Below are 23,812 nucleotides of genomic sequence, written 5' to 3' on the forward strand. Positions count from 1 at the left end.
TGTGTAGACACAAAAGCCCGTCACATGATTAAAACGCCATCAAAATAGAATTCTATTTAGTTACGGCAACCGTGACACGAGCGGGTCCAAAATGTGTAAGAGGTCAGTACCAAAGTCAGGAGTCCAGTCGACAAATGGGGCTGTCGTAGACCATCTGGAGATTGACTTTGTGTCCCACCAACTCCCTGATGTTGTTGATGCCGTATTTAATCATGGTGGGCCTGCGGGACAAACCAGGAAGCTGAGTCAGCAAAGACTTTCCAAAGCCATTCATTCAATGAAGAAGAAGAAGAAGAAGAAGAAGAAGAAGAAGAAGAAGAAGAAGAAGAAGAAGAAGAAGAAGAAGAAGAAGAAGAAGAAGAAGAAGAAGAAGAATACATTTCTAAGTACCTTTCAAAACTCTCAAGGTTACTTTGCAGTCACAAATAAGTTTTTTCTGTGGGTGAGCAGCGGCAGCCACACGCGCCAGCGTTCACTCCACACGGAAGTAACTCAAATAGATAGAAAGCTAGCTAGGTAGCTAATAGATAGCCAACAGATACCTAGCTAGATAGCCAGTCGGTTATACAGTGAATAGATAGCTAGCAAGATAGCAAATAGCTAGCCAGATAACTAATAGATAGCAAATACCTAGCAAATTAGAATAATAATGATGATAATAATAATAATAATAATCCATTTCATTTCTACGTGCCTTTCAAAACTCTCAAGGTCACTTTACAGTCACAGGATAAGTTTTTCTGTGGGTGAGCAGCGGGAGCCACACGCGCCAGCGTTCCTTCAACCCGGAAGTAACTCAAATAGATAGCAAATAATAATAATAATAATCCATTTGATTTCTAAGCGCCAATGAAGTCACAGACACGGCAGCCAACGATTGTTGCACGTTTCATTGATTGTTTTTTACCTTTCCAGAGAAAGCCCCCAAGCAATAACCGACACGTCCTCGGGGAGACCCATCGGCAGAAGCATTTCTGGTCTGAAGACGCCAGAGTTCCCCACTTCAACCCACTTTTTTAGTCCTGGATGTGTGGAGAAAATTCAACTCAAAACGCTGCATTGTTCATTTGACATGAAGCAGCGGTGACAGTGGAAAGATGGAAGGAGGAATACCTTCATGATAACTGAACACCTCCATGCTGGGTTCTGTGTAGGGGTTGTAGGCAGGCTTGAAACGCAGTTTAGTAATTCCTAAAAAATAATAATAATAAAATATATAAGGGAGTAAGAACATCCTGCATCTATCTTTTATTCATATATGCATATTTGTAATTGGCATGTTTAGATTGTATTGCATGTGATTGTTTTTACAACTATAAATGTTTATACTGTATATAAATGTTTATAATATACATATACACAGTGTATATTTACATATAGTTTATATATACACATATACAGTACGTATATAAACACATACAGTGTATATATATATATATATATATACACACACACACATATATATATATACATATACACATACATACATACATACAGTACATATATATATACATACAGTATTTATACACATATATATACACATACATACATACAGTATAACTATAAATATCCATAACTATATATATATATCCACATACAGTATATATATACACATACATACATACAGTATATCTATAAATATCCATATCTATAACTATATATATATCGACATACAGTGTATATATATATATATATGTATGCAATGTATGCATTGCAGGTCAAGTTAGTATGGGATTTTAGGGTATACAATGTGTCCATTCAAACCTAGTTTGGTGAAGAACTGATGCAGGACCCCCATGAGGTCCCCCAGGGTGAGCCCATAGTCAGCCACCACACCCTCGATTTGGTGGAACTCGGCCAGATGGGTGGCGTCTAAGGTCTCATTCCTGAAGACCCGGTCAATGGAGAAGTATTTGACGGGGGTGAACTTCTCCTGATGAAAAAAAAACAACAAGCAAAAAAAAAAACACCATGTGACTCAAGAAGACGGACGGCTAAGGTGCTACTTAGGGAAGGGACTCTCTTTCTCCCCGTCGGTGCTTTCCAGGAAATGTTTGAGCGCAAGGATTGCTCCGGTTTAGCTGCCAAGAGCTTAAAGCGAGGTCAGACGCATGGCATGGCATGGCATGGCATGCCAGCAGGTCAGGTTAAGTCTGGGGTGCACTGGAGCAAAAAAGGTCGAGAAATTGTTCCGCGCAGAAACGCATGCACTGAAAATGACATAACAGTTGCTCTGCGATCAGGTATCAAAACCAATCAAGGCTCACCTGATTTCTAAAGTTTTAGCAGCGCCCTTAATAATAATAATAATAATAATAAATTTCATTTATAAGCACCTTTCAAAACTCTCTATTTGAGTTACTTCCGGGTTGAGTGATTTTTAGCTAACTCCTAGCTATCTAGCTAGCCTATCTAGCTGCCGCTGCTCACCAACAGAAAAACTGATCCAATTACTGTAAAGTGACGTTGAGTTTTGAAAGGCGCTTATAAATGAAATGAAATGGATATGTTTTTTTCAGTGGGTGAGCAGCGGCAGCCATACGCTCCATCGTTCACTCAACCCGGAAGTAACTCAAATAGATAGCAAGCTAGCTATCTAATACCTAGCAAATAGATAGGTAACACCTAGCGAATAGATAACTATCTAGCTAAGAGATACAGTAGCTAGCTTAATAGCTAGATAACAATTTAGCCAGCTACTAGATTTTCAAGACATCTTGAATGAGGTCAACTGAAGACGCATAGCTGACCGTGACGTCATTTCGAGTCAATAGCGCGTGCGTCAAAATGGCCGCCGTACGTGCAACTTACCTGTTGCGCAAGTTTATACAGCATGCGTGCGCTGACCGCTGTCGTGTGCGTGCGGAGGATATTTTTCTGGGCCTCCTCGATTTTCCATTCGCATTTGTACCTGAAGGGGGCAGCACAGCAAGAGTTCTCCGTGATGGCAGGAAAATGTTTCTGTGTACGCTGTCAGTCGTACAGGAGTGATCCATCGATGAAAAGGTTTCTTCAGCCGTCATCTGTACTTCGTTGAAGGTGTCGGACGTTTCGCTTCTTATCCAAGAGGCTTCGTCAGCAAACTAAAATTTGCTGGTAGTTTTGGCCCTATATATATATATTCCTACTGTCCAGAGGTGGCGGTGCCAGACCTCTGCTGTGATAGGTCCCTGCTCTCAGATTGGGGGGAGCAGTGGACTACTCCCTGAAGGTAATCTGATTACTTCTATTGTCCTGACTGATTATGGGATCTACGACTGGCCTGATTACCCCATCAGCATAACTAAGCTTATGTTGCCTAAGAAGGCTGTTGTAGGAACGATCCAAATTGAACCTCACCCAGTAGGACAGTAGGGATATATACATATATATAAACTACCAGCAAATTTTAGTTCTCTGACGAAGCCTCTTGGATAAGAAGCGAAACGTGCGACACCTTCAAAGAAGTATAGATGACGGCTGAAGAAACCTTCTCATCGTTTCTGTGATTGACGCGCGATTATCTCACCCTTGCGACCCAAATCCGCCCTCCGAATGGACTTTTTTCACTCTTTCCAAGTATTGCTGCGGTAACTCGAGGGCGAGAGCAGGGTCTGAAAATGGAGGATGCAAAAATTAGCGTTCCAGTTGACGGGCGGGGAGAAATATCGGCAATTCGAGGTCTGACCGGACAGGAAGAAGGTGTCGTGCTGGTCTCGGGCCGGGTGCTGCTGCGGCTGAAAAAGGGAATCAAAGTTCCAGAAGGAGCTCTCGATGAAGTTGTTGGTTGGCATCTCCGTGAAACTGAAGACAAAAAACGTGTTGCAAATGTCTTTGAAATACGGCTTGCTTTTAACTCATTCAACGCCATTCCCGAATTTCTGTTTCCGGAAATGAAAAGCATGACGTGGAGCGTCATTCACGAATTTGTTCTGGGTTTTTTTTCCCCCCAGTCTTGGGTGCTGATAAAGCGCTGGTCAGACCTCTGGCAATGTTTTCCTACACATTCACGGATTTATTCGGGAATTGAAAATATGACGTAAAGCGCCATTCCCGAATTTGTTCGGGTTTGTGTTTTTTCTTTTCCGATCAAGCGCTGGTCAGACCTCTGGACATGTTTTTCCCTTCCATGGGGGGGCAGCATTTGCCTTTTGCTCTACCTTAAGCTGTTGTTAAAGCGCTATAAAACCACTATGTATGTATTGCATTGTATTTTGGACACCCGCCCTCATATCAAGCTGAGATAACTCCAGACCCATATCATTTAGGAAATAACTTTTTTTTTTCTGATGAAAGACGAGAGCGTAAGGTTTCTTATGCTGAATTGAATGTTGGTGTAGTCCTAAAAGTCAATATTGTGTGGGTCCTGCAATTTGAGTGATAAATCAGACAAAAACCCTGGATGTCCACTGGAGTGGACATCGTCTGGACGAAATGGACGAATGTTATCAGGACAATGACAAAGAACTCACCCCATCTCCAAGAAGATCTGCCTGAACTGCGTTCGCACCTTCATCAGCGGGTGCAGGTGGCCGCAGTCCGGGGCCACGCCCATCGCATCAAAGTTGTACGCTTTGAAATTCTTTTCTTTCCAACTGCCGCTGCCATGCAATTATAACACGCGGCGGGTTAGAAAGTGGGGCAACCGCACCGTCATTGGTGGACAAACAAGGAAACAAAAAAAAAACGTTTTGCTCAGCAGGGAATTTTGGCTTACGTGGCAATCATCTCCGGCGTGAGTTCTGTCTCCTGTTTGGTGACGCAGGTGCTGAAAGAGTTGCCTCTGGTGATCCAGTAAGACTTGACAGTCCTGAACGCAGACAAATTCATTTTTGGGGTTCAATTCCCCAACTTATACAGTGATACCTCGGTTTACGAACCCCTTGGCTTACAAACTTTTCGGCTTACGAATGTTAAATTATGGACATTTTACCTTGGCATAAAAACTATTTTTCGCGATACACACGGAGCTGCCGCAATGAGTGATGTGTCATTCGCGAACAAACTCGTTCTCCTAACAACAAAATGGCAGCCGACTGTTTTGGTCCTCTTTTCCCCGCCCCCAGTCTTCGGTTAAAGCCACGTGATTGGTCAAGAACGCAGCAGTGAGGGGAGGTGGTTTAAACATTAAAGAGACAGGCAGACGACAGAGAGAGAGTGACAAAATGGATAGAAAACGGTGACATTTTGACTCGTTTCAACTTTGATAGTTCAAAGGCAGAGTGTAGACTGCAAGGTTAAAATTCCCATCAATCAGGCTCCACAAACAACCCGCACAAGCCATCTGTCCACAGAGCAAAAAGCTCTTAACCCAGCTAAACAGAACACAATTGATGAGGAACTAGATAAAATTATCGCAGAGAAAGCACCTACAAGATGGTGAAAGAAGACGGTTACGTTCCTCATCAGGTGTTTAATGCTGATGAACGTGGCCACTCAATTCCATCAAGCCATCGACTATCACAAAGGTAAATAAAACAACTTTGGATTGGATTGGATTGGATTGGATTTGCCTTTATTAGTCTCGCAATGGAGAAATTTACATTTCACAGCAGCAAAGTTATGAAAGAAATGAAAGTAGAAAAGCAAAACATAGGAGCTGCTGGAAAGGCAGCCACTCTCGCGGCGCCGTCTTGAAGTCAAAAGAACAAAAAAAACCTAAATAACAACTTTATGATATAGTACAGTTTATTTCTTTAATTATACTACATTAGCACATTTATTATATGTACATAAAATAAGGTATGTTGTGTGTTGTTTTAAGGCTTAGAAAATTAGAAAATGAGATTTTATGGGGACGTGGGAACAGATTATCCTCATTTTAATGGTTTCCTATGGGAAATTATTTTTTGGGATACACACTTTTGGCCTTACACACACTTTCTGGGAACCAATTAAGTTCATAAGTAAGCCAAGGTATCACTGTAAATCAGTTTGCAACTTACACCTCAGCGAGAAGCTTCCGCTTTTTCAGCTCATTCTTTTCTTTCTCGTCCAAGTTGGAAGAGGTTCCTTTCTGGGCAAGCAGCAGCTTTTCTCGAGCATGGTCCTCGATGTTCTCCACCTGTGGTTCCAAACAAATCCACACGAATGAAGACATCTTGCCAAATAAACGAATGTCCAAGATGGAGAAGGTGGTGTAATTAATTCCATTGGCTGTAAAAGACATACGTACAGTTCTGAATATCCTCGGTCCGCCTTCATGTCCTTTATCCAAACGGATCCACTTGTTGGACATGGCCTTGCTGAAGCCAATTTTTCCAAAGGACAATTTCTACATGCATCGGGGTAAAAAACGTTTAGACTCGGAACTATCACTGTAGTTGTATGTAATGTTGGCAAGTTTTTTTCCTCGCTTAAAGGACAATCGACGACTTTAACGGCTCGAATTGATATGGGAGGACTCCTTTAATCGATTGCAAACATTTATGCTTTCCTCTTCAGAACTATTTGAATCGTATTCATAACTGGATGAGTAACAAGAAAGGATCTTCTCCGCATCTGAAGCCATTGTTCTGATTCTAGAGCAAGGCAAGATGTCCTGGCGTGACGTCACGAACAAGGGGGCGGGACCTTCTGAAACGGAAACTTTCTGAGGTTATTTTGAAGTCGTTTTGGGACACTTTAAGTCATTTTTATTGTCGTTTTTCATTTGACTAAAAATGTCAGCCTGCGTGTTTTGGCTATTTTAGATGCTATAAAACGTTTTTCTGATGTGAGTTCGGAAACAAAAAAAAATGGTGTCGGTTGTCCTTTAAAGAAGATAAATAAGCAGTTATCAGTCAGCCTTACCATCAGGTCACTTTGGGCCAGACCCTCGAGCGGGATAGCGTGGAAAACACGAGCTTCCTGACTGCCTTGCTCAGCGATCTCCTTGCCCTCCTCTGTCAGTTCCCAGTGTTTGGAGGAGCGCAGCTCAGCTGAGATGATCTAACGGCCAGATAACTTATCATTTTTTAACATTTTTCAAATTCATTGATTTAGATGAAGTAGCAGCGGTCGCCATAGTCAATCATCCTCTTATGTTATTTCCTGTCCTCTTCTGCTCTTTTTGCTAACACTACAGTTTATAAAGGTGAGTAAGTTGTATAACTCATAGAAGTGGTAGAACATGTATTTTTCTCCATAACTGCCAAGTTTCAAGCAAAAAGAAGCATTAGCATCTATATTTCTAGAGCTCGCAATTTTCTTTCCTAGCATTCGGTGACAGTCATTTTTTATTTCTGACGAATATCTGCGTGCATTCGATGGTTGAAATTTGCTAATTTATATTTTGAATCTTTTCTTGGGTTCTCTGTTCCTATTTATAATTTCACAAGCTTTCCAATTGTACCTTACTCATTACGATCTGCTCAAAATTAAGAAAGTAATGATCGTTTAAACTGTAATAAAGAACTCGGTCGCAGATTTTCATTGTTTTAACTGTGTAATTATAGGCAGAAAATCCGCTCATATTTCGAAAAACAAAACAAAACCATTATTTCCTTATCATTTGTCATAGAACAATAATATATATCCAGCATTTGAAAGCTATTTAAATGCACTTTGATATGGTATGAGAAAATGTGTGATGAATTATTATTGAAAATGTTTGTCACATCCCTATTATTACTAGTGCTGCTGCTGCTACTACTACTACTACGACGCAGTAGACTCCACTCCTAATAAAATAGTTAGGTGCCCTAATACTATTTAAAAGGAGTATAAAAATATAAGCCATGTTCGACGGAGTACATGAAACTAGTCTGACAAGTCACATCTCTCGTCTTTAGCCTCATTGCATCAGTCACATCGTAAATGTTGACAGCATGACTTCCGGTGCGATTCAAACGACAAAAACTCACTTCGCCGAGAGATTGAAGACTTTTGACGGCGCCCACGATGACCTGGTGGTCCACTCCGAGGCTGGAAGCCACATTTAGGCTTTCCACGCCGTCTCGAGCCTTCTCAATACGCTGAAGTAGCGTCTCCAGCACACGGGCGTCCGCCATAGCCGGTCGCCGCTAGTTTCAAAGGAACCGGAAACAACGTCATAATGAGTGAGGTCGCATACCGGAAGCCTTTTCTTTTCTTCGATACGCTCCCACATAGGTTGTCGAGTGTTTTCGTCGTCAATAAATAAATCTAATCGATAAGCTTTGGTAGTTATTTTTGACATTTATTTGAGTGGCGTGAAATGAGCAGTCATGCCGCTGGGATCAAAGGAACCGGAAACTACGTCATAATGAATGACGTCGTATACAGGAAGCTTTTTTCTTCAATACGCTCCCACATCGATTGTAGATCGTTTTCGTCTTCAATAAAGAAATCTCATCGATAAACTTTTGTAGTTATTTTTGACATTTATTTGAGAGTGGCGTTACAGCAGTGATCTTGCGAATGACCTACCAGGGTTCACAATTTACAACTGACGTTTTTTTCTCAAAACCTACTTTACAATTAAAATCTCACAAAAAATGGGACACATAGGTTTTAAACAACCTTTTTCCTCCAATACAAAGACAGTTACATAGATTACCAAGAAAAACATCAACAAAATCGGAAGCAACTTAAAGCACTAAGGTGTATTTTCCATCAAATTCTTTGTAAAATAGAACATGATTAACAACTAAAAAAAGGACAAAATAAAAGCATAAGTATCTACAAGTCTGGATAAATTACATGCAGAGTAAGCGCAGAAGGACAATTTTTTTCAGTGTTTTTATAAATAAAAGAAAAAGAGACAGTGTTGGTTGAGATGATCAACCACCAAACATGGCTACAACACCGGTTGAACATATGCACACAGTCAAACAGAGAGGAAGGAGAAGCATTGAGCAAAGGTGACCAATCACATTCATCGGAGGGTTAGAGGTAAATGCAGCGAAAGACGATGAGCTGATGGTTCACACGGGCTTCTCAGTTTTATCTATACTGATAATTTCCGCTGGAATCTCCCTGGTCGTAGCTTGTATCGTGGTAGTCGTTGAAACCTTGGTTTTCCCCGGCACCCTGAGACTTGTAATTGTTGTAACCTTCCCAGGGGAAAAAGCGCCACAGGTCAAGTCAAATAGGGGGAAAAAAATACAGTGATGCCTTGGCTTACGAACTTAATTGGTTCCCAGACAGAGTGTGTCAGGTGAAAAGTATGTATCCCAAAAATGTATTTCTCATAGGAAACCATTAAAATGAGAATAACCCGTTCCCAGGTCCCCATAAAACATAATTTTCAACTAAATAACCTAAAAACTACACAAAATATACCTTATTTTATGTATAATAAATGTGCTATGGTATTATAATAAAATAAATAAGCTGTACTATATAATAAAGTCGTTTTATGGACCTTTGTGATGGTCGTTGATGGCTTGATGGAATGGAGTGGCCGGTTTCATCAGCACGTCGCCTTCTTCTTTCACCATCTTGAGGAATGATCCCTTGTAGGTGCTTCCTCTGTGATAATTTTACCGAGTTCCTCATCAATTGTGTTCGGTTTAGCTGGGTTGATAGCTTTTGGCATCAAGTGTACAGATGGCTTGTGCGGGTTATTTTGTGGAGCCTGATTTATGGGAATTTTAACCTTGCAGTCTACACTCTGCCTTTGAACTAGCAAAGTTGAAACAAGTCCAAATTTCACTGTTTTCTATCCATTGCTCATTCACTCTCTGTCATCTGCCTGTCTCTTTAACGTATAAACCAGCCCCCTCACTGCTGCGTTCTTGACCAACCACGTGGCTTTAACCGAAGACTGGGGGCGGTCATTAGAGGACAAAAACAGTCTGCAGCCATTTTCTTGTTAGGAGAACGGGCTCGTTTGCAAACGACACATCACTCATTGTGGCACTCCGTGTGTATCCCAAAAAATAGTTTGTATGCCAAGGTAAAATGTCCACAATTTAACGTTCGTAAGCCAAGGGGTTCGTAAACCGAGGTATCACTGTATACGTTGGGAAATGTTGTCATTCATTTTACTCACCCCCATAACTGTAATCCTGGTTTCCCCCAGCACCTCCAGTCACCTGACTTGGGTAGGCGGTGCTGTAAGAGTATCCACTTCCACCTGCTTGGTGAAAATTCTTCTTTGCCTGACCATAACCCTGGCCATAGTGGTTATAGTTGCCAGGTCCGGAAGTATTGCTGGCCTGGTAGCTCCCTGAAGATGCACTGTTCGGACCGGAAAGATCTTGAAAAGAAGACTTGCCGCCCCTCATCGGGGCTTTATTTTGGGGAATTTTCGCATCAGCGGTGGTGTTGTATCCTTCATCACCATCGTAGCACGAGTCGTAGGAGCTTTGCGCCGATCCAAGTGACGAGCTGGCCATTGAACTGCTTGAAGGGCCGCCGGGCAGCCCGCCACCCGCATTTCCACCACCGTTGTTGTAGTAATCTGAGAAATAACAGCACGGCAGAGTTTTTAAACATGTAGCTGGCCACGTAGAGAAGTTAGCGTATTTTCCGGTGTATAAGGTGCACCCAAAAGCCTCGATTTTCTTCCAAAGATGACACTGCGCCTTATACTCAAGTGCGCCTAATCTGTGAATTTTGAGACGCAACAGGTCTCGCAACGACTGGAAGGAGCCACCGACTCCATTTCCCACGATTGTAGTGCATTATGTGGTGTCTTATATTTGGAAACCTTCATATATTTATATATTACAGTGATACCTCGGCTTACAAACACTTTAGCTAACAAACTTTTCGCAGGGTTACAGAAACAGAAACACACACACACACGAAAGGGAGACGACAGAGCTTGAAACAAAAAAAACTAAAGTGAAAAAAAAGTGAAATGGTGAGAAAACGGATAGAAAACAGGCAGTGTGTTTCAACTTTGATGCAAAGTTAAAATATCCCATCAATCAGGCTTCACAAATAACTCGCAAAAGCCCTCTGTACAATTTGAAGAGAACCTACAAGCAAGGGACCCAGCTCTTAATGAAGTTTCTAGTGTGTCTGCCTGCATCTGTTGCTGTTGCAATATCATAACAATGCAACAAGCTATCCATTCCATCAAGCCATCAACGACCATCACAACGGTAAATAAAACCACTTTATTGTACAATACAGTTGATGTTTTTAATTACAATACCATAGCACATTTATTATACATAAAATTAGGTATATTGTGTGTAGTTTTAAGGATTACTAAGATGAACATTATGTTTTACGGGGACCTGGGAACGGATTAATCTTATTTTAATGGTTTCCTATGGGAAATTAATTTTTGGGATACACATTTTTCGCCTTACACTGTCTGGGAACCAATTAAGTTCGTAAGCCGAGGTATCACTGTATATTTGGAAACGTTTTTTGTGCCTTATACCCCGGTATGCCTTATATTTGGAAAAAGTTTGAAAATACAAGATTCATTGGGGGTGCGCCTTATACTCCAGTACACCGGAAAATACGGTAAATGAAATCATGTAAGATTTCTGCTTTCTGAAGCTTTGTTTGGATGAATGTGACAGCGTCACACAGTAGCGTACTCCCACGCAGACTGATACTTTGATTTCTCACATGGGTAAGTGTGACATAATACAAATTAATAAACTAGAAAAGAAAAAAAAATACTTACTGTATCCAGACATTGAGTTGTGACCATAACCATAAGTCCCGAAGCCTGTTGAATAACACAGCATGAGTCAATTTGGTCTAATGAGTATGAATATTTCATATTTAAGATTATAATATTATATTTTTAGTTAGAACGATCATGTTGTCATGTTATTTTGTAATAATACATTTTATTTAGGAGCTGGGTGAGCAGCGGCACTCAACCTGGAAGCAACTCAAATAGGTAGAAAACTAGCTAGCTAGCTAGCTGACAGCTAATAATAATCATGCATCTCATTTATCAGCGCTTTTCAACACTCTCAGGGTCACTTTACAGTTACAGGATAAGTTAGCTAGCTTACATTTCATTTATCAGCGCTTTTCAAAACACTCAAGGTCACTTTACAGTGACGGGATAAGTTAGCTATCTAGCTTCATCGCTATTAAAAAGAATGAATTACCTCCACCACCTCCCCCTCCGTTATTGTAGCCCCTCCCCCTGCCACGACCTCGTCCTCTCCCTCTGCCCCTGGACGTCGCGACGTCGCCAGGAGGTCCCATCATGCCTTCGCTCTTCTGAATGAGACATCACGAACCACATTTTAGCGCGGCAAGGGCCCCGAGATCAACATTTTTTTTGTCTCCCGAGTGCTTACCACCGAAGGTCCCTTTTTCTTTGGAGGCATTTCGGTCACGAAGCCGTCGGGAAAGAACTGCTCCAAAGCCGCCAGCGCCGCGTAAGCTTTGGCCACTTTCTTGTTGGATCCTTTACCTTTGAACTTTTGCCCGTCGATCTCCACCTCCATGACGAAGCGTTTGTCGTGGCTGCCGCCGGTCTCCGAGATGACCTCGTATTTGAGGCCGCGGAGCTTCTCGTTTAGCTCCATCACTGGGTTCTTGCCGTGTTTGGTGAGGATCGGCGGTGCCGGTTGGCGGAGGGGCTAAGGCGAAAAAGGTCATTTGGTCAGAACGCAACTTGCTTGTTAATGACAGACATAAACTGCATTTGTGAGTAAGTCTCGTCACCGGTAAGTCACGAGCCTTGACTTTGACACCGGGAGAGGGTTTTAAACATTCTAATGACTTCCTCAAATTAATAACGACCCATTGAGAGGAAACCGTAACTACAATGTGGCAAGCGGGGAAAAAAAAAAAATCACTGAAACCCTTGATCAGCGTCGGACCGTCAGGGCCTTCTCTGCTGGCCTAAAAATATCTGAATCACAGACTCCTGCTAATTATATTTTGTCCATAAATTCTAATGAAATAACTCCAAATTGTGCTCTTTACCTTGGCGGTATTCGTGGAATCTGTGCTGACGGGCGTTGTGGGCACAGGAGCATCTTCAATGGCTGGAATGACCGGTTTCACATCCGGCACTGTGACGGAAACGGGGGTTTCTTCAGTTTTCACAGGTTCTGGAGTTTTGATTTCCTCTCCCGTGGGTAAACCCATGTCTTGCAGCACCTACAGAAAAAAAGTAATCAAGTGCAGTGATACCTTGTCTTACGAAATTAATTGGTTTCCAGAGTGTGTAAGGCGAATAGTGTATATCCCAAAAAATAATTTCCCATAGGAAACCATTAAAATGAGAATAATCCGTTCCCAGGTCCCCATAATTTTCTACTTTCTCGTTTTTTAAGCCTTCAAGCTACACAAAATACACCTTATTTTATGCATAATAAATGTGCTATGGTATTATAATTGAAGAAATAAACTGTACTGTATAATAAAGTGGTTTTATTGACCTTTGTGATGGTCGTTGATGGCTTGATGGAATGGAGTGGCCGGTTTCATCAACATTAAACACTTGATGAGGAATGTAGCCTTCTTCTTTCACCATCTTGATGAATGATCCCTTCGATGTGCTTTCTATGTGATATTTTTACCTAGTTCCTCATCAATTGTCTTCTATTTAGCTGGGTTGATAGCTTTTTGCATCAAGTGTACAGATGGCTTGTGTGGGTTATTTGTGGAGCCCGATTCATAGGAATTTTAACCTTGCAGTCTACACTCTGCCTTTGAACTATCAAAGTTGAAATCCATTTTCTCACTCTGTCTCTGTCATCTGCCTGTATCGTTAATGTTTAAACCATCCCTCCCCCCTCACTGCTGCGTTCTTGACCAATCTTGACCAATCTTAACCGAAGATTGGGGGCGGGCAACAGAGGACAAAATCAGTCGGCTGCCATTTTCTTAGAAGAACGGGCTCGTTCGCAAACGACACATCACTCATTGTGGCACTCCGTGTGTATTCCAAAAAACAGTTCATATGCCAAGGTAAAATTTTCATACATTTAATGTTCGTACACCCAAAACTTCATAAGCCAAGGGGTTCGTAAACCGAGGTATCACTGTCGTCAAAAGGTCACAAAACAAACAAGACCCGAGCCAACTCACCTTGATAGCGACTTGTAACTTGGCGGTCCGTTTGGACGGACCCGAAGCCTCAAAAGTCTTGCCGTCAACTTCCACGGCCATCGTGAAGACGGGAACATGAATCGGGCCGGTCTGGGATACCATCGTGTATTGGAGAGCCGGTTTCAGCTGGTTGAGTCGCATCAACGCATTCATGGGCTGGGGTGGTTCGGACTTCTCTGAAGCTGTCGGGCACAAATACAGATTGTTTTGAATAAAATATGGCGGACACGGGAGCCACAAAAGTGGCAATTGATGTCCAAAGACACACGTGAGTGACTGATTAGACAGGTGACAGGTCGCGGACGCCGCACTTACATGACATCATCGTTCAAGGTCACTTACATTTCTTTGCCATTTTTTTCTTTTTCTTATTGGGAGTCTTATCTTCAATACCCTCCTCTTCCTCAATGGGCCGTTTCATTGACGCGCCGTATGGCAAACTGGGCGGGATTTGCACTGCTCACGTAAACGCAAGACGGGGTGAGGGTTTGCAAGGTGGTGTTATTGGCACTTGGATGATGAAATCAACAAAAAGTTTTGTCTCGTTCTTGGATATTTTGATTGTTTACCAATATAATCGATTGGAGGTCCCGGAGATTTCTTGGGTATCTTGGAGGAAAGCGGATCCATTCCGAGCACTTTGTGAAGTTGTCCAAAGGCCGCTAGCCTTAATGCATGCTAAACAAAACACAAGGAAGGTTCAAATCATCCACGTGGTGAAGATGCTCATCCCAGAAAAAGGAAAAGAATGGACTGACTTGTGCGCTGGACGTGATTTCTTCTCTCTGCTGGGAGGTGAAGTCACATATGGCATCGGTTGGAATCTTCTCGCACGGATCGGCGATTCCGGCTCCATCTGCAGGACAAGAGGAAGGCTTACGGAAGCGCCTTTGCCGTAGCGCGACAATTGGGCGCTGTCAACGCAAACGTACCCGGCATCAGGATTCCTGAAGCCAGACATTCCATGACTCGACGCAGTGCTTCTCCTGCCATCATGGGCCGGTTTCCTGTGCCAATGGCTTTCTCGCAGATCAGCTCGAGTGGCTACGAATCATCCCAGTCCCGTTTTTTTACACAGTTCAATTCAATAAGAGTACAGTGATACCTTGGTTTACGAACCCCTTGGCTTATGAACTTTTCGGTTTACGAACGTTAAATTTATGAACATTTTACCTTGGCATACAAACTTTTTTTCGGGATACACACGGAGCTGCCACAATGAGTGTTGTGTCGTTCGCGAACGAGCCCGTTCCCCTGACAAGAAAATGGCAGCCTGCTTGTTTTTGTCCTCTATTCCCCGCCTCCAGTTTTCGGTTAAAGCCATGTGATTGGTCAAGAACGCAGCAGTGAGGGGAGGTGGTTTAAACATTAAAGAGACACGCAGACGACAGAGAGAGAATGAGCAAATGGATAGAAAACAGTGACATTTGGACTCGTTTCAACTTTGATAGTTCAAAGGCATAGTGTAGACTGCAAGGTTAAAATTCCCATCAATCAGGCTACACAAATAACACGCACAAGCCATCTGTACACCTGATGCAAAAAGCTCTCAACCCAGCTAAACATAACTGATGAGGAACAAGGTAAAATTATCGCAGAGAAAGCAACGTGAAGGGATCATTCCTCAAGATGGTGAACAAAGAAGGCTACGTTCCTCATCAAGTGTTTAAAGCTGAGAAAACCGGCCACTCCATTCCACCAAAATAAATAAAACGACTTTATTATACAGTACAGTTTATTTCTTTAATTATAATACCACAGCACATTTTTATACATAAAATAAGGTGTATTTTGTGTAGTTTTAAGACTTAGAAAATTAGAAAGTAGAAAATTATGGGGAGCTGGGAACGGATTATTCTGATTTTAATGGTTTTCTATGGGAGCTTAATTTTTGGGAACCACACTTTTCACCTTACACACTGCCTGGAAACGAATTACGTTCGTAAGCCAAGGTAACACTGTACAAAAAAAATGGAGGACAAGCACTCACCCAGCCGCTCAGCGGGGCCCATTTTGGGATGCGAGCACACAAGTCCCTAAGAACCCGAATGACGATAACACAGGAGCGCAACCCGTTGGCTCTGGCCTGTGGACACAAAAGGAGGGGGGGGGGGGGTGGACAAGCCAATTGAGTCAAACGGAAGTGATGACAGATACAATCAAATTAAAAAGTTATGATGGATATTGAAATGAAGTTTGAAAATGAAACCGCACAGGTTATATGACCCCTTGGCGTATATATTGTGGAAATATTTTAAGAGCATGTGATAAAAAAAAAGGGTTGAAATGACCCAGATTTGGATTTCAGTGAACTGACAATGGGATTGAGAGCACTGTCACCCAAGCATAAAACGTTCAAATCACGCGTCAATAACATAAATAAACAAACAAATAAATAATCCAAGCTTTCAATGAGACAGCCGAGTGAACACACTCGAAAACACGATATTCCGGATGGATTTGGAGCAGATTGCAACAGAAACAGAACAGATGAGGCTAAAATGGCCGCAGTCATGAAGCATCGATTTGTGTAAACAACCAAAAGACTAAAACAAGAGCATCGTCGAAACTCAATCAACAAATATTTCAGACAACTGTTCTATTGCATATACTGTATTTCCTGTTTTTAAACATTTCTTTCTCTTCGTCTGATCGGTCCACATGTGAGACATCAAACTGCAGATTAAAAAACGTTTCGGCACAGAAACACATGTGTGCTCTTTCATTAGTAAAGAAAATTGCTTATTTGTGTGAATTAAGAAAAATGGAAGGAATTCAAGACACTTAAACATACACTTTTCATCTAGAAACTGCTTCATACAACAAAGAAGGTGCAGAAAGTGTTTAAAATTAAATGACTGAGTCTTTTGTATTTCTATTTCTTCTTTTCCTTTACTCTTCCTTTCATAACATTGCTGCTGTGAAATGGAAATTTCTCAGCAGCAAGAGTAATAAAGGCTAATACAATCCAATATTACAATTTGAGATGTATTTATTTTTCTATCTTTCTATCCAGCCATCCATCCACCAATCTAGCTAGCTATTAGCTAGCTAGCTGTCAAATGTTTAATCTAAGCTAGCTATTTCATCTAACTACAGTAAAGTCTCGTTATATCGATATCGGATATATCGATAGTCCCGGTTATATCGATATTTTTTCGGACTCCCTTGAATATCGATATAACGAGACTTTACTGTATCTATCATTATTAGCTAGCGAGCTATTTTATCTCTTTTTTATATCTAGCTAGCTATTCCATCTATCTATATTCGCAAGCTAGCTATTTTATCTATCTATATCAGTGAGCTAGCTATTTTCTCTATCTATCTATATCAGCGAGCTAGCTATTTTCTCTGTTAGCTAGCGAGCTATTTTATCTATCTATATCAGCTAGCTAGCTATTTTATCTATCTATATCAGCTAGCTATTTTATCCATCTATATTAGCTATCTATTTATCCCTGAGCTAGCTATTTTCTCTATCTGTATTAGCTAGCTAGCTATTTTATCTATCTATATTAGCTAGCTAGCTATTTTATCTATCTATCAGGTGCGTGTGACTTGTCCTTATAGCAAACATTCTCTTCAAAAGGACGCGGTTAACTACACCTCACCACCACAACAACTAGCCTTAAGATGGGCATTATTGAAATATTGCACCCGAATATCTGGTGAGTTGTATTTTGACCTACATGAGCTGGATGGCTTTGAAAAGAATTGAATGCTGACAAATAAACAAGTGCGATTTAAAAAAAGAGAACGGTGCAGCTGGGCGAGGAACTAACTTGAGCATTGAAACGGCAATTTAAAACTAATCGCGACAGGAAGTGTGCTCCAGAAGAGCCATTAAAGATAAATACAAAGGTCAAATGAAAGACAGAAAGTGACAAAAGGAGCACATCAATCAAAGTGAAAACGACTTTTTTGTTTTTAGAGACAAGTAAAGACAAGATCCAAACCTGAAACCACTTAGCGTGGCGAAGAGACGCCAAGGCAGTTATGCATTTCTGCCTGTCCAGAGCATCCGCGGGATCGTTGATTGATAGCGTTTCTATTGGCAGGTGGAATAAGAAGACAAGGTACAGTTTGACCAAGGGGGAGTTCTGTCATCCGGCCGGGGGAACACAGGCAGCTTTCCCAAACCACAGGGACAAGAGGCAAGGGGAGGGGGACTCCTCCGCCGGAGAACCAACCAAATACAGTGATACCTTGGCTTACAAACTTAAGTGATTCCCAGACAGAGTGTTGTAAGGCGAAAAGTGTGTATCCCAAAAAATAATTTCCCATAGGAAACCATTAAAATGAGAATAATCCGTTCCCAGGTCCCCATAATTTTCTACTTTCTAATTTTCTAAGCCTTCAAACTACACAAAATATACCTTATTTTGTGTATAATAAATGTCCTATGGTATTATAATTAAAGAAATAAACTGTACTATATAATAAAGTCATTTTATTTACCTTTGTGATTGTCGTTGATGGCTTGATGGAATGGAGTGGCTGGTTTCATCAGCATTAAACACTTGATGAGGAACGTAACCTTCTTTCACCATCTTGAGGAATGATCCCTTGTAGGTGCTTTCTCTGCGATCATTTTACCTAGTTCCTCATCAATTGTGTTGAGTTTAGCTGGGTTGATAGCTTTTTGCATCAAGTGTGCAGATGGCTTGTGTGGCTTATTTGTGGAGCCTGATTGATAGGACTTTTAACCTTGTATCAAAGTTGAAACAAGTCCAGATTTCACTGTTTTCTATCCATTTTGTCACTCTCTCTGTCGTCTGCCTGTCTCTAATGTTTAAACCACCTGCCTTCACTGCTGCGATCTTGACCAATCACGTGGCTTTAACCGAAGACTGGGGGTGGGGAATAGAGGACAAAAAATGTCAGCAGCCATTTTCATTTTGGGAGAATGGCTTCACTCTCTCTGTCTGTCTGTCTGTCTGTCTGTAACCCCCCCCCCCCCCCTCACTGCTGCGTTCTTGACCAATCACGTAGCTTTAACTGACAACTGGGGGCGGGGAATAGAGGACCAAAACAAGCCAGCTGCCATTTTCTTGTTCGGAGAACGGGCTAGTTCGCAAACGACACATCACTCATTGTGGCAGCTCCGTGTGTATCCCGAAAAATAGTTTGTCTGCCAAGGTAAAATGTTCATAAATTTAACGTTCGTAAACCGAAAAGTGCGTAAGCCAAGGAGTTCGTAAACCGAGGTATCAATGTACTCGGAACCTCCGATTTCAGATGCTGAAATCCATTTCAAAGCAACCGGCACCAGTAACGTGAATAGAGTTGTCTTTGGCAAATGGAATGGTGTCTGCGGAGGTTGCATCTCCGCGGTTGCATCAGCCTTGTGCTTTTTTTTGGTTCCCCTGAGATTGACAGGAGGTAGAGCCCCTCCCCTTAGCCTCAATACTGGGTACGCTGCACTTTGCCCCTTTCCGAGACAGAGAGCGGCCAGTTGGTCAAAGGTCCAGCGTCCCTAAAATTGACAAACTAGAAGGCTTGACAAAGAGAATCAGAATTGGAACCACAGGTACATGTTATCAAGTACACAAAAGGGTGGCTATCAAAACAAGTTGGCACTGCAGCAAAACTGATGGCTTACAAAGACCCAAACTGGGGGGTCATCATCGGCACAGGGTTGCAGATCAGGTCGTGGTTTTAACGCCTCCTGAATTCTTCATCTTCATTTCCACCAAATGGTGACGCTATGCACTTTACTGCGTTTTCATTTCAAGTATGAGTTCTAATATTTTTATTCCCTTCACCCAAAAAAGAAATTATATATACAGTGATACCTCAGCTTACTGACGCTTTAGCTCACGAATTTATTTAGGAGAAAATTCATTGTTTTATGAGGACTTGGAAACGGATTATTCTCATTTTTAATGGTTTCTTATGGGAAATAGATATTTGGCAAACAAACTTTTCGCCTTACACACACTTTCTGGAAACCAATTAAGTTCAGAAACTGAGGTATCACTGTAGATCAAAAAGGCTACTGTTCATCTATAAGCAGCATCGTCAAGCACGGTAGTATTGATAAAATCTTATCGATATCTATCCCTACCTCAAGCTTGATCAGAGTTTAGCTGAACCGAATCTTATCAAAAAGGGCGCTTGGTGGAATTGTGCCATTATTTGACATTTAATTCGGGCTATGAAGATGAACCAACGAACGCTTGCCCCCGCCCAAGTGCAATTGCAGATTCTGTTAAAGTCTACGGTCAAACCCCCAAGGACCAAAGAAAACGACCTAAACGTTGTTCCGTGTCCTTATCTGCAACCCGCGTATGAAAAACTGCAATAAAAAAAAGCCCACCGCCGGATTAGCCAAGCAAGGACATTTTGACGCTATCTTGTGCTACTCATTTTTGCTGCAACGCAAACCGTTCATGAATGATAAAAGACATGCAAAACAAAGTGGTCTCTTTTGTGTTTGCTCTAAATTCTCAGTAAGCCTTCGTTTTTCTCGTGACCTTGATCATCATGACATGAGGGAAGACAAATGTTTGGTCTTCGGCCCTGCGCTATACTGTATATTGGGCCATCAAAAATGTACAATTACATTACATGGAACTATGAGAATGTCTACAAAGCTATAAGTATAGCACACTTTGACGATGTGACAGTGAATTCTTGTCCCCTTAGCTCCATTGAAGGCCCAATAAACAATATCTATCTTGTCTGTATGGCTTCCCAACTGGAGGTTAGGGGTACCGTTCAAAAAAAAAAAATGTCATCTTTTTGGGCCTTACCACCGGCAGCAGCCTTCTCCATCTCCACACGAACTAACGGGGACGTCAAATGAATGGTGAGGTTGAGCGGGGGCTCCTTTGCGTTCTTGATGACGATACAGGCGTTTTCAATGTCTTCGATCACATCATACTGGTCTTCGGTGACGACCTGTGAGAGATAGCCACAACGTTTCACGCTTTATCTTTGTGGCTAGCTTTCAGAAAGACGTGGATGGTAAGCCTGGTCCAACTTATCGCCGGATATGAAATAGTCATACCTTGGCTTACGAACTTAATTGGTTCAAAGACAGAGTGTGTAAGGCGAAAAGTGTGTATCCCAAAAATGAATTTACCATAGGAAACCATTAAAATGAGAATAATGCGTTCCCAGGTCCCCATAAAACATAATTTTCTACTTTTCTAAGCCTTAAAACTACACAAAATATACCTTATTTTATGCATAATAAATGTTATTTGGTATTATAATAAAAGAAATAAACTGGACTGTATAATAAAGTCGTTTTATTTACCCTTGTGATGGTCGTTGATGGCTTGATGGAATGGAGTGGCCGGTTTCATCAGCATTAAACACTTGATGAGGAACGTAGTAGCCTTCTTCCACCATCTTGAGGAATGATCCCTTGGAGGTGCTTTCTCTGCCATAATTTTACCTAGTTCCTCAACAATTGTGTTCTGTTTAGCTGGGGTGATAACTTTTTGCATCAAGTGTACAAATGGCTTGTGCATGTTATTTGTGGAGCCTGATTGATGGGATATTTTAACCTTGCAGTCTACACTCTGCCTTTGAACTATTCTATATTAAAACGAGTCCAAATGTCACTGTTTTCTATCCATTTCAGAACTCTTTCTGTCATCTGCCTGTCTCTTTAATGTTTAAACCCTCCCGCCCCACTGACTGCTGCGTTCTTGACCAATCACGTGGCTTTCACCGAAGACTGGGGCTGGGGAGTAGATGACAAAAACAGTCGGCTGCCATGTTGTTGTTAGAACGGGCTCGTTCGCGAACGACATCACTCATTGTGGCAGCTCCGTGTATATCCCGAAAAATAGTTTGTATGCCAAGGTTTAATTTTCAAAAATTTAACGTTCGTAAACTGAAAAGTTCGTAAGCCAAGGGGTTCGTAAACCAAGGTATCACTGTTATGAAACACCCGAGCCACAAAAAGGCATTAATTACATCTTCATCCTATGTTTACAATCTACTCCCACCTTAAGTTGCGTATCCAAGTTGACAGCCACCTTCTTTAACAAAGTCTCGGTTGGCTTCTCCCTGCAGAGGAGCACCAGCTCAAGGTCCAGATCTCCCTTCAAGAGAAGGCCCTTGGCCACAAGGCCCACTCTCATCACGCCACGAAGGGTACGTATGACTTTTTCTTTGTTCTCACTTCAACATGGAAAAAAGATGTGTGTGAGTAGAGAGAGGCAAAACAGTTTCGATTTTTACCATGTCAATTAAATGAGTGAACACTCACCTCTCATCTGCACCATCACCACATTTCTCTTGCTTATCCAGCCAGTCTGAGACTGCCTTGAGTGCTCGTTCTGTGTGGGATACCATGTTTTGCACATTCTCCAGTTCCTCCTGAGAAGGATAGATGGCAGAATGCTTGGCCATAACATGGCGGTCATCTTGCAAGAAAACACGGAGGGAACGATGCCATAATGGAGGGGCCTGTGAGTGAAAAGTAGCAGAAGGCCGATTACGTACAAGACAAAGTTTTGATTCATGCCGGGAATTTAAATTTGTGATTACCATCTTTAGTTCAGACAGAAATTCAGGAGTGTTGGGTACTTTGTCTGCGGAGAAGAAAAGAAAGTTAACAGTATTCTTTAGCAACATGTGACGAATTCACTGATTGCCGAACCGTATTGGGCTTTTGTTGAGCAGGGAAATGGAGTCCATAGTGGTGTAAAAAAAAGTATAGTGAGGCTGATCTTCAGCAACTTTCTTGTGTCTCTAATAACACAACAGCCACATTATTTTCCCCCCATAAAATCGTGTGTACAATTAATGAATCTTAAATATTAGGTATGCTACAGTGACCTATATTCCACCGCGACTGTTTCTGTTCAGTGAACCGAGCGCATTCTGTACTCGCAGTCGTATATCATTGCATTTTTGTGAAGTACATAATGTTTTTTTGTGGGATTTTCCAAACTATGCAGCTTATGATGATGTATTACACATTTCCAGCCATGCTGGTTCTTGAAATTTCCAAATACGACAATGAGAAAAAAAATGGATTGAAGTTTATGTTCTTTTTGCTAACACTACAGTTTATAAAGGTTGAATTCATGAAAGTTGAATTTTTATAACTCATAGAAGTGGTAGAATATATATTTTTCTCCATAACTGCCAAGTTTCAAGCAAAAAGAAGCATTAGCATATATATTTAGCATATATATTTCTTCCTTTCTGGATAAAGGACTACATCATTTTGGCGTTTGAAAGGCGACGCCATTTTAATTTAGCAACACAAATGGCGGAGGCTGCTAACGTTCGGCCGTCCACCCTCAGAATACAAAACTCACCGTATTCAATGTTCTTACCGTGTCACAACGGTAACGAACGTGTACACCAAACGCGCAAATATACAGCAATTCGCATTAAGATGTCAAAAAATAGGAGATGCACGAGAAAATGGCACCCTAACGATAGTGCCGTTAGCGTGCTAAATTAGCTTTCTCGACGCGAGACTTAATTTCGCGCGAGAATTTGTTCAATCGGAGGACGAGATTAGAGTATTCAATCTATTCATAATGTGTTTCAAATGCTATTCAAACGTTTACATTTTTCATGTTACTTACCTCGGCAGTTTCTTCCACATACAAGAGTGTAGCAGTCGAAAGACTGTCGTCGATTTGGTTACACCCACTATTTTTCCGATTGGACTCTGACTGGTTGCTGAGTTTTCTCCGTCCAATGGAAAAAATTCCAACACTATGCGCGTCCTAGTGACGTCACATATAAACAGTTGACGTCATAATACCTCGCCAAAATGCGTGGCTGACAAAATATCGAATGAATTGTACGTCAACGTACACACCGACGTAACGTAAACAAAACAAGAAACATTTAATAATAACGATAATAATACATTTAATTTCTAAGCGCCTTTCAT

At 41.6% G+C, this 23,812-nt stretch overlaps 2 protein-coding genes across 2 annotated transcripts; both read right to left on the reverse strand.

Moving 5' to 3' along the window:
* Positions 1 to 30: 30 nt before the first annotated feature.
* Positions 31 to 7,999, reverse strand: farsa (phenylalanyl-tRNA synthetase subunit alpha). Its single transcript, XM_089018107.1, has 13 exons — positions 7,824 to 7,999; positions 6,772 to 6,909; positions 6,155 to 6,253; positions 5,925 to 6,043; positions 4,697 to 4,789; positions 4,452 to 4,580; positions 3,668 to 3,783; positions 3,509 to 3,593; positions 2,812 to 2,911; positions 1,765 to 1,933; positions 1,114 to 1,191; positions 908 to 1,022; positions 31 to 221 (listed from the first exon to the last, which is right to left on the reverse strand). Exons 1-13 carry the CDS (start codon positions 7,968 to 7,970, stop codon positions 116 to 118), a joined length of 1,494 nt encoding a protein of 497 aa, XP_088874233.1. The 5' UTR covers positions 7,971 to 7,999; the 3' UTR covers positions 31 to 115.
* Positions 8,000 to 8,421: 422 nt separating this feature from the next.
* On the reverse strand, positions 8,422 to 23,589 carry ilf3b (interleukin enhancer binding factor 3b). The gene is made up of 18 exons (XM_089018106.1): positions 23,499 to 23,589; positions 22,444 to 22,487; positions 22,163 to 22,362; positions 21,900 to 22,074; positions 20,691 to 20,838; positions 17,892 to 17,983; positions 15,923 to 16,018; positions 14,865 to 14,976; positions 14,691 to 14,788; positions 14,502 to 14,610; positions 14,275 to 14,388; positions 13,912 to 14,114; positions 12,802 to 12,978; positions 12,168 to 12,452; positions 11,973 to 12,087; positions 11,534 to 11,578; positions 9,935 to 10,345; positions 8,422 to 8,993 (listed from the first exon to the last, which is right to left on the reverse strand). Exons 2-18 carry the CDS (start codon positions 22,444 to 22,446, stop codon positions 8,884 to 8,886), a joined length of 2,493 nt encoding a protein of 830 aa, XP_088874232.1. The 5' UTR covers positions 22,447 to 22,487; positions 23,499 to 23,589; the 3' UTR covers positions 8,422 to 8,883.
* Positions 23,590 to 23,812: the final 223 nt, after the last annotated feature.

The sequence above is a fragment of the Hippocampus bargibanti genome, linkage group LG17 (genome assembly GCF_051943395.1).
Source record: "Hippocampus bargibanti isolate YZ-2025 linkage group LG17, ASM5194339v1, whole genome shotgun sequence".
NCBI classification, from domain to species: Eukaryota; Metazoa; Chordata; class Actinopteri; order Syngnathiformes; family Syngnathidae; genus Hippocampus; species Hippocampus bargibanti.

What these genes read in the sequence shown, in the direction of transcription:
- farsa (XM_089018107.1), bottom strand. Translation starts at nt 7,970, where the DNA reads ATGGCGGACGCCCGTGTGCTGGAGACGCTACTTCAGCGTATTGAGAAG. An exon ending in CGACACCTTCTTCCTGTCCG is followed by an intron (nt 3,594 to 3,667) that starts GTCAGACCTCGA and finishes CTCCATTTTCAG; the next exon opens with ACCCTGCTCTCGCCCTCGAG. An exon ending in TCAGTTCTTCACCAAACTAG is followed by an intron (nt 1,192 to 1,764) that starts GTTTGAATGGAC and finishes ATTATTTTTTAG; the next exon opens with GAATTACTAAACTGCGTTTC.
- ilf3b (XM_089018106.1), bottom strand. An exon ending in AGTTACAAGTCGCTATCAAG is followed by an intron (nt 12,979 to 13,911) that starts GTGAGTTGGCTC and finishes TTTTTTCTGTAG; the next exon opens with GTGCTGCAAGACATGGGTTT. An exon ending in ATTCCACGAATACCGCCAAG is followed by an intron (nt 12,453 to 12,801) that starts GTAAAGAGCACA and finishes TTTTCGCCTTAG; the next exon opens with CCCCTCCGCCAACCGGCACC.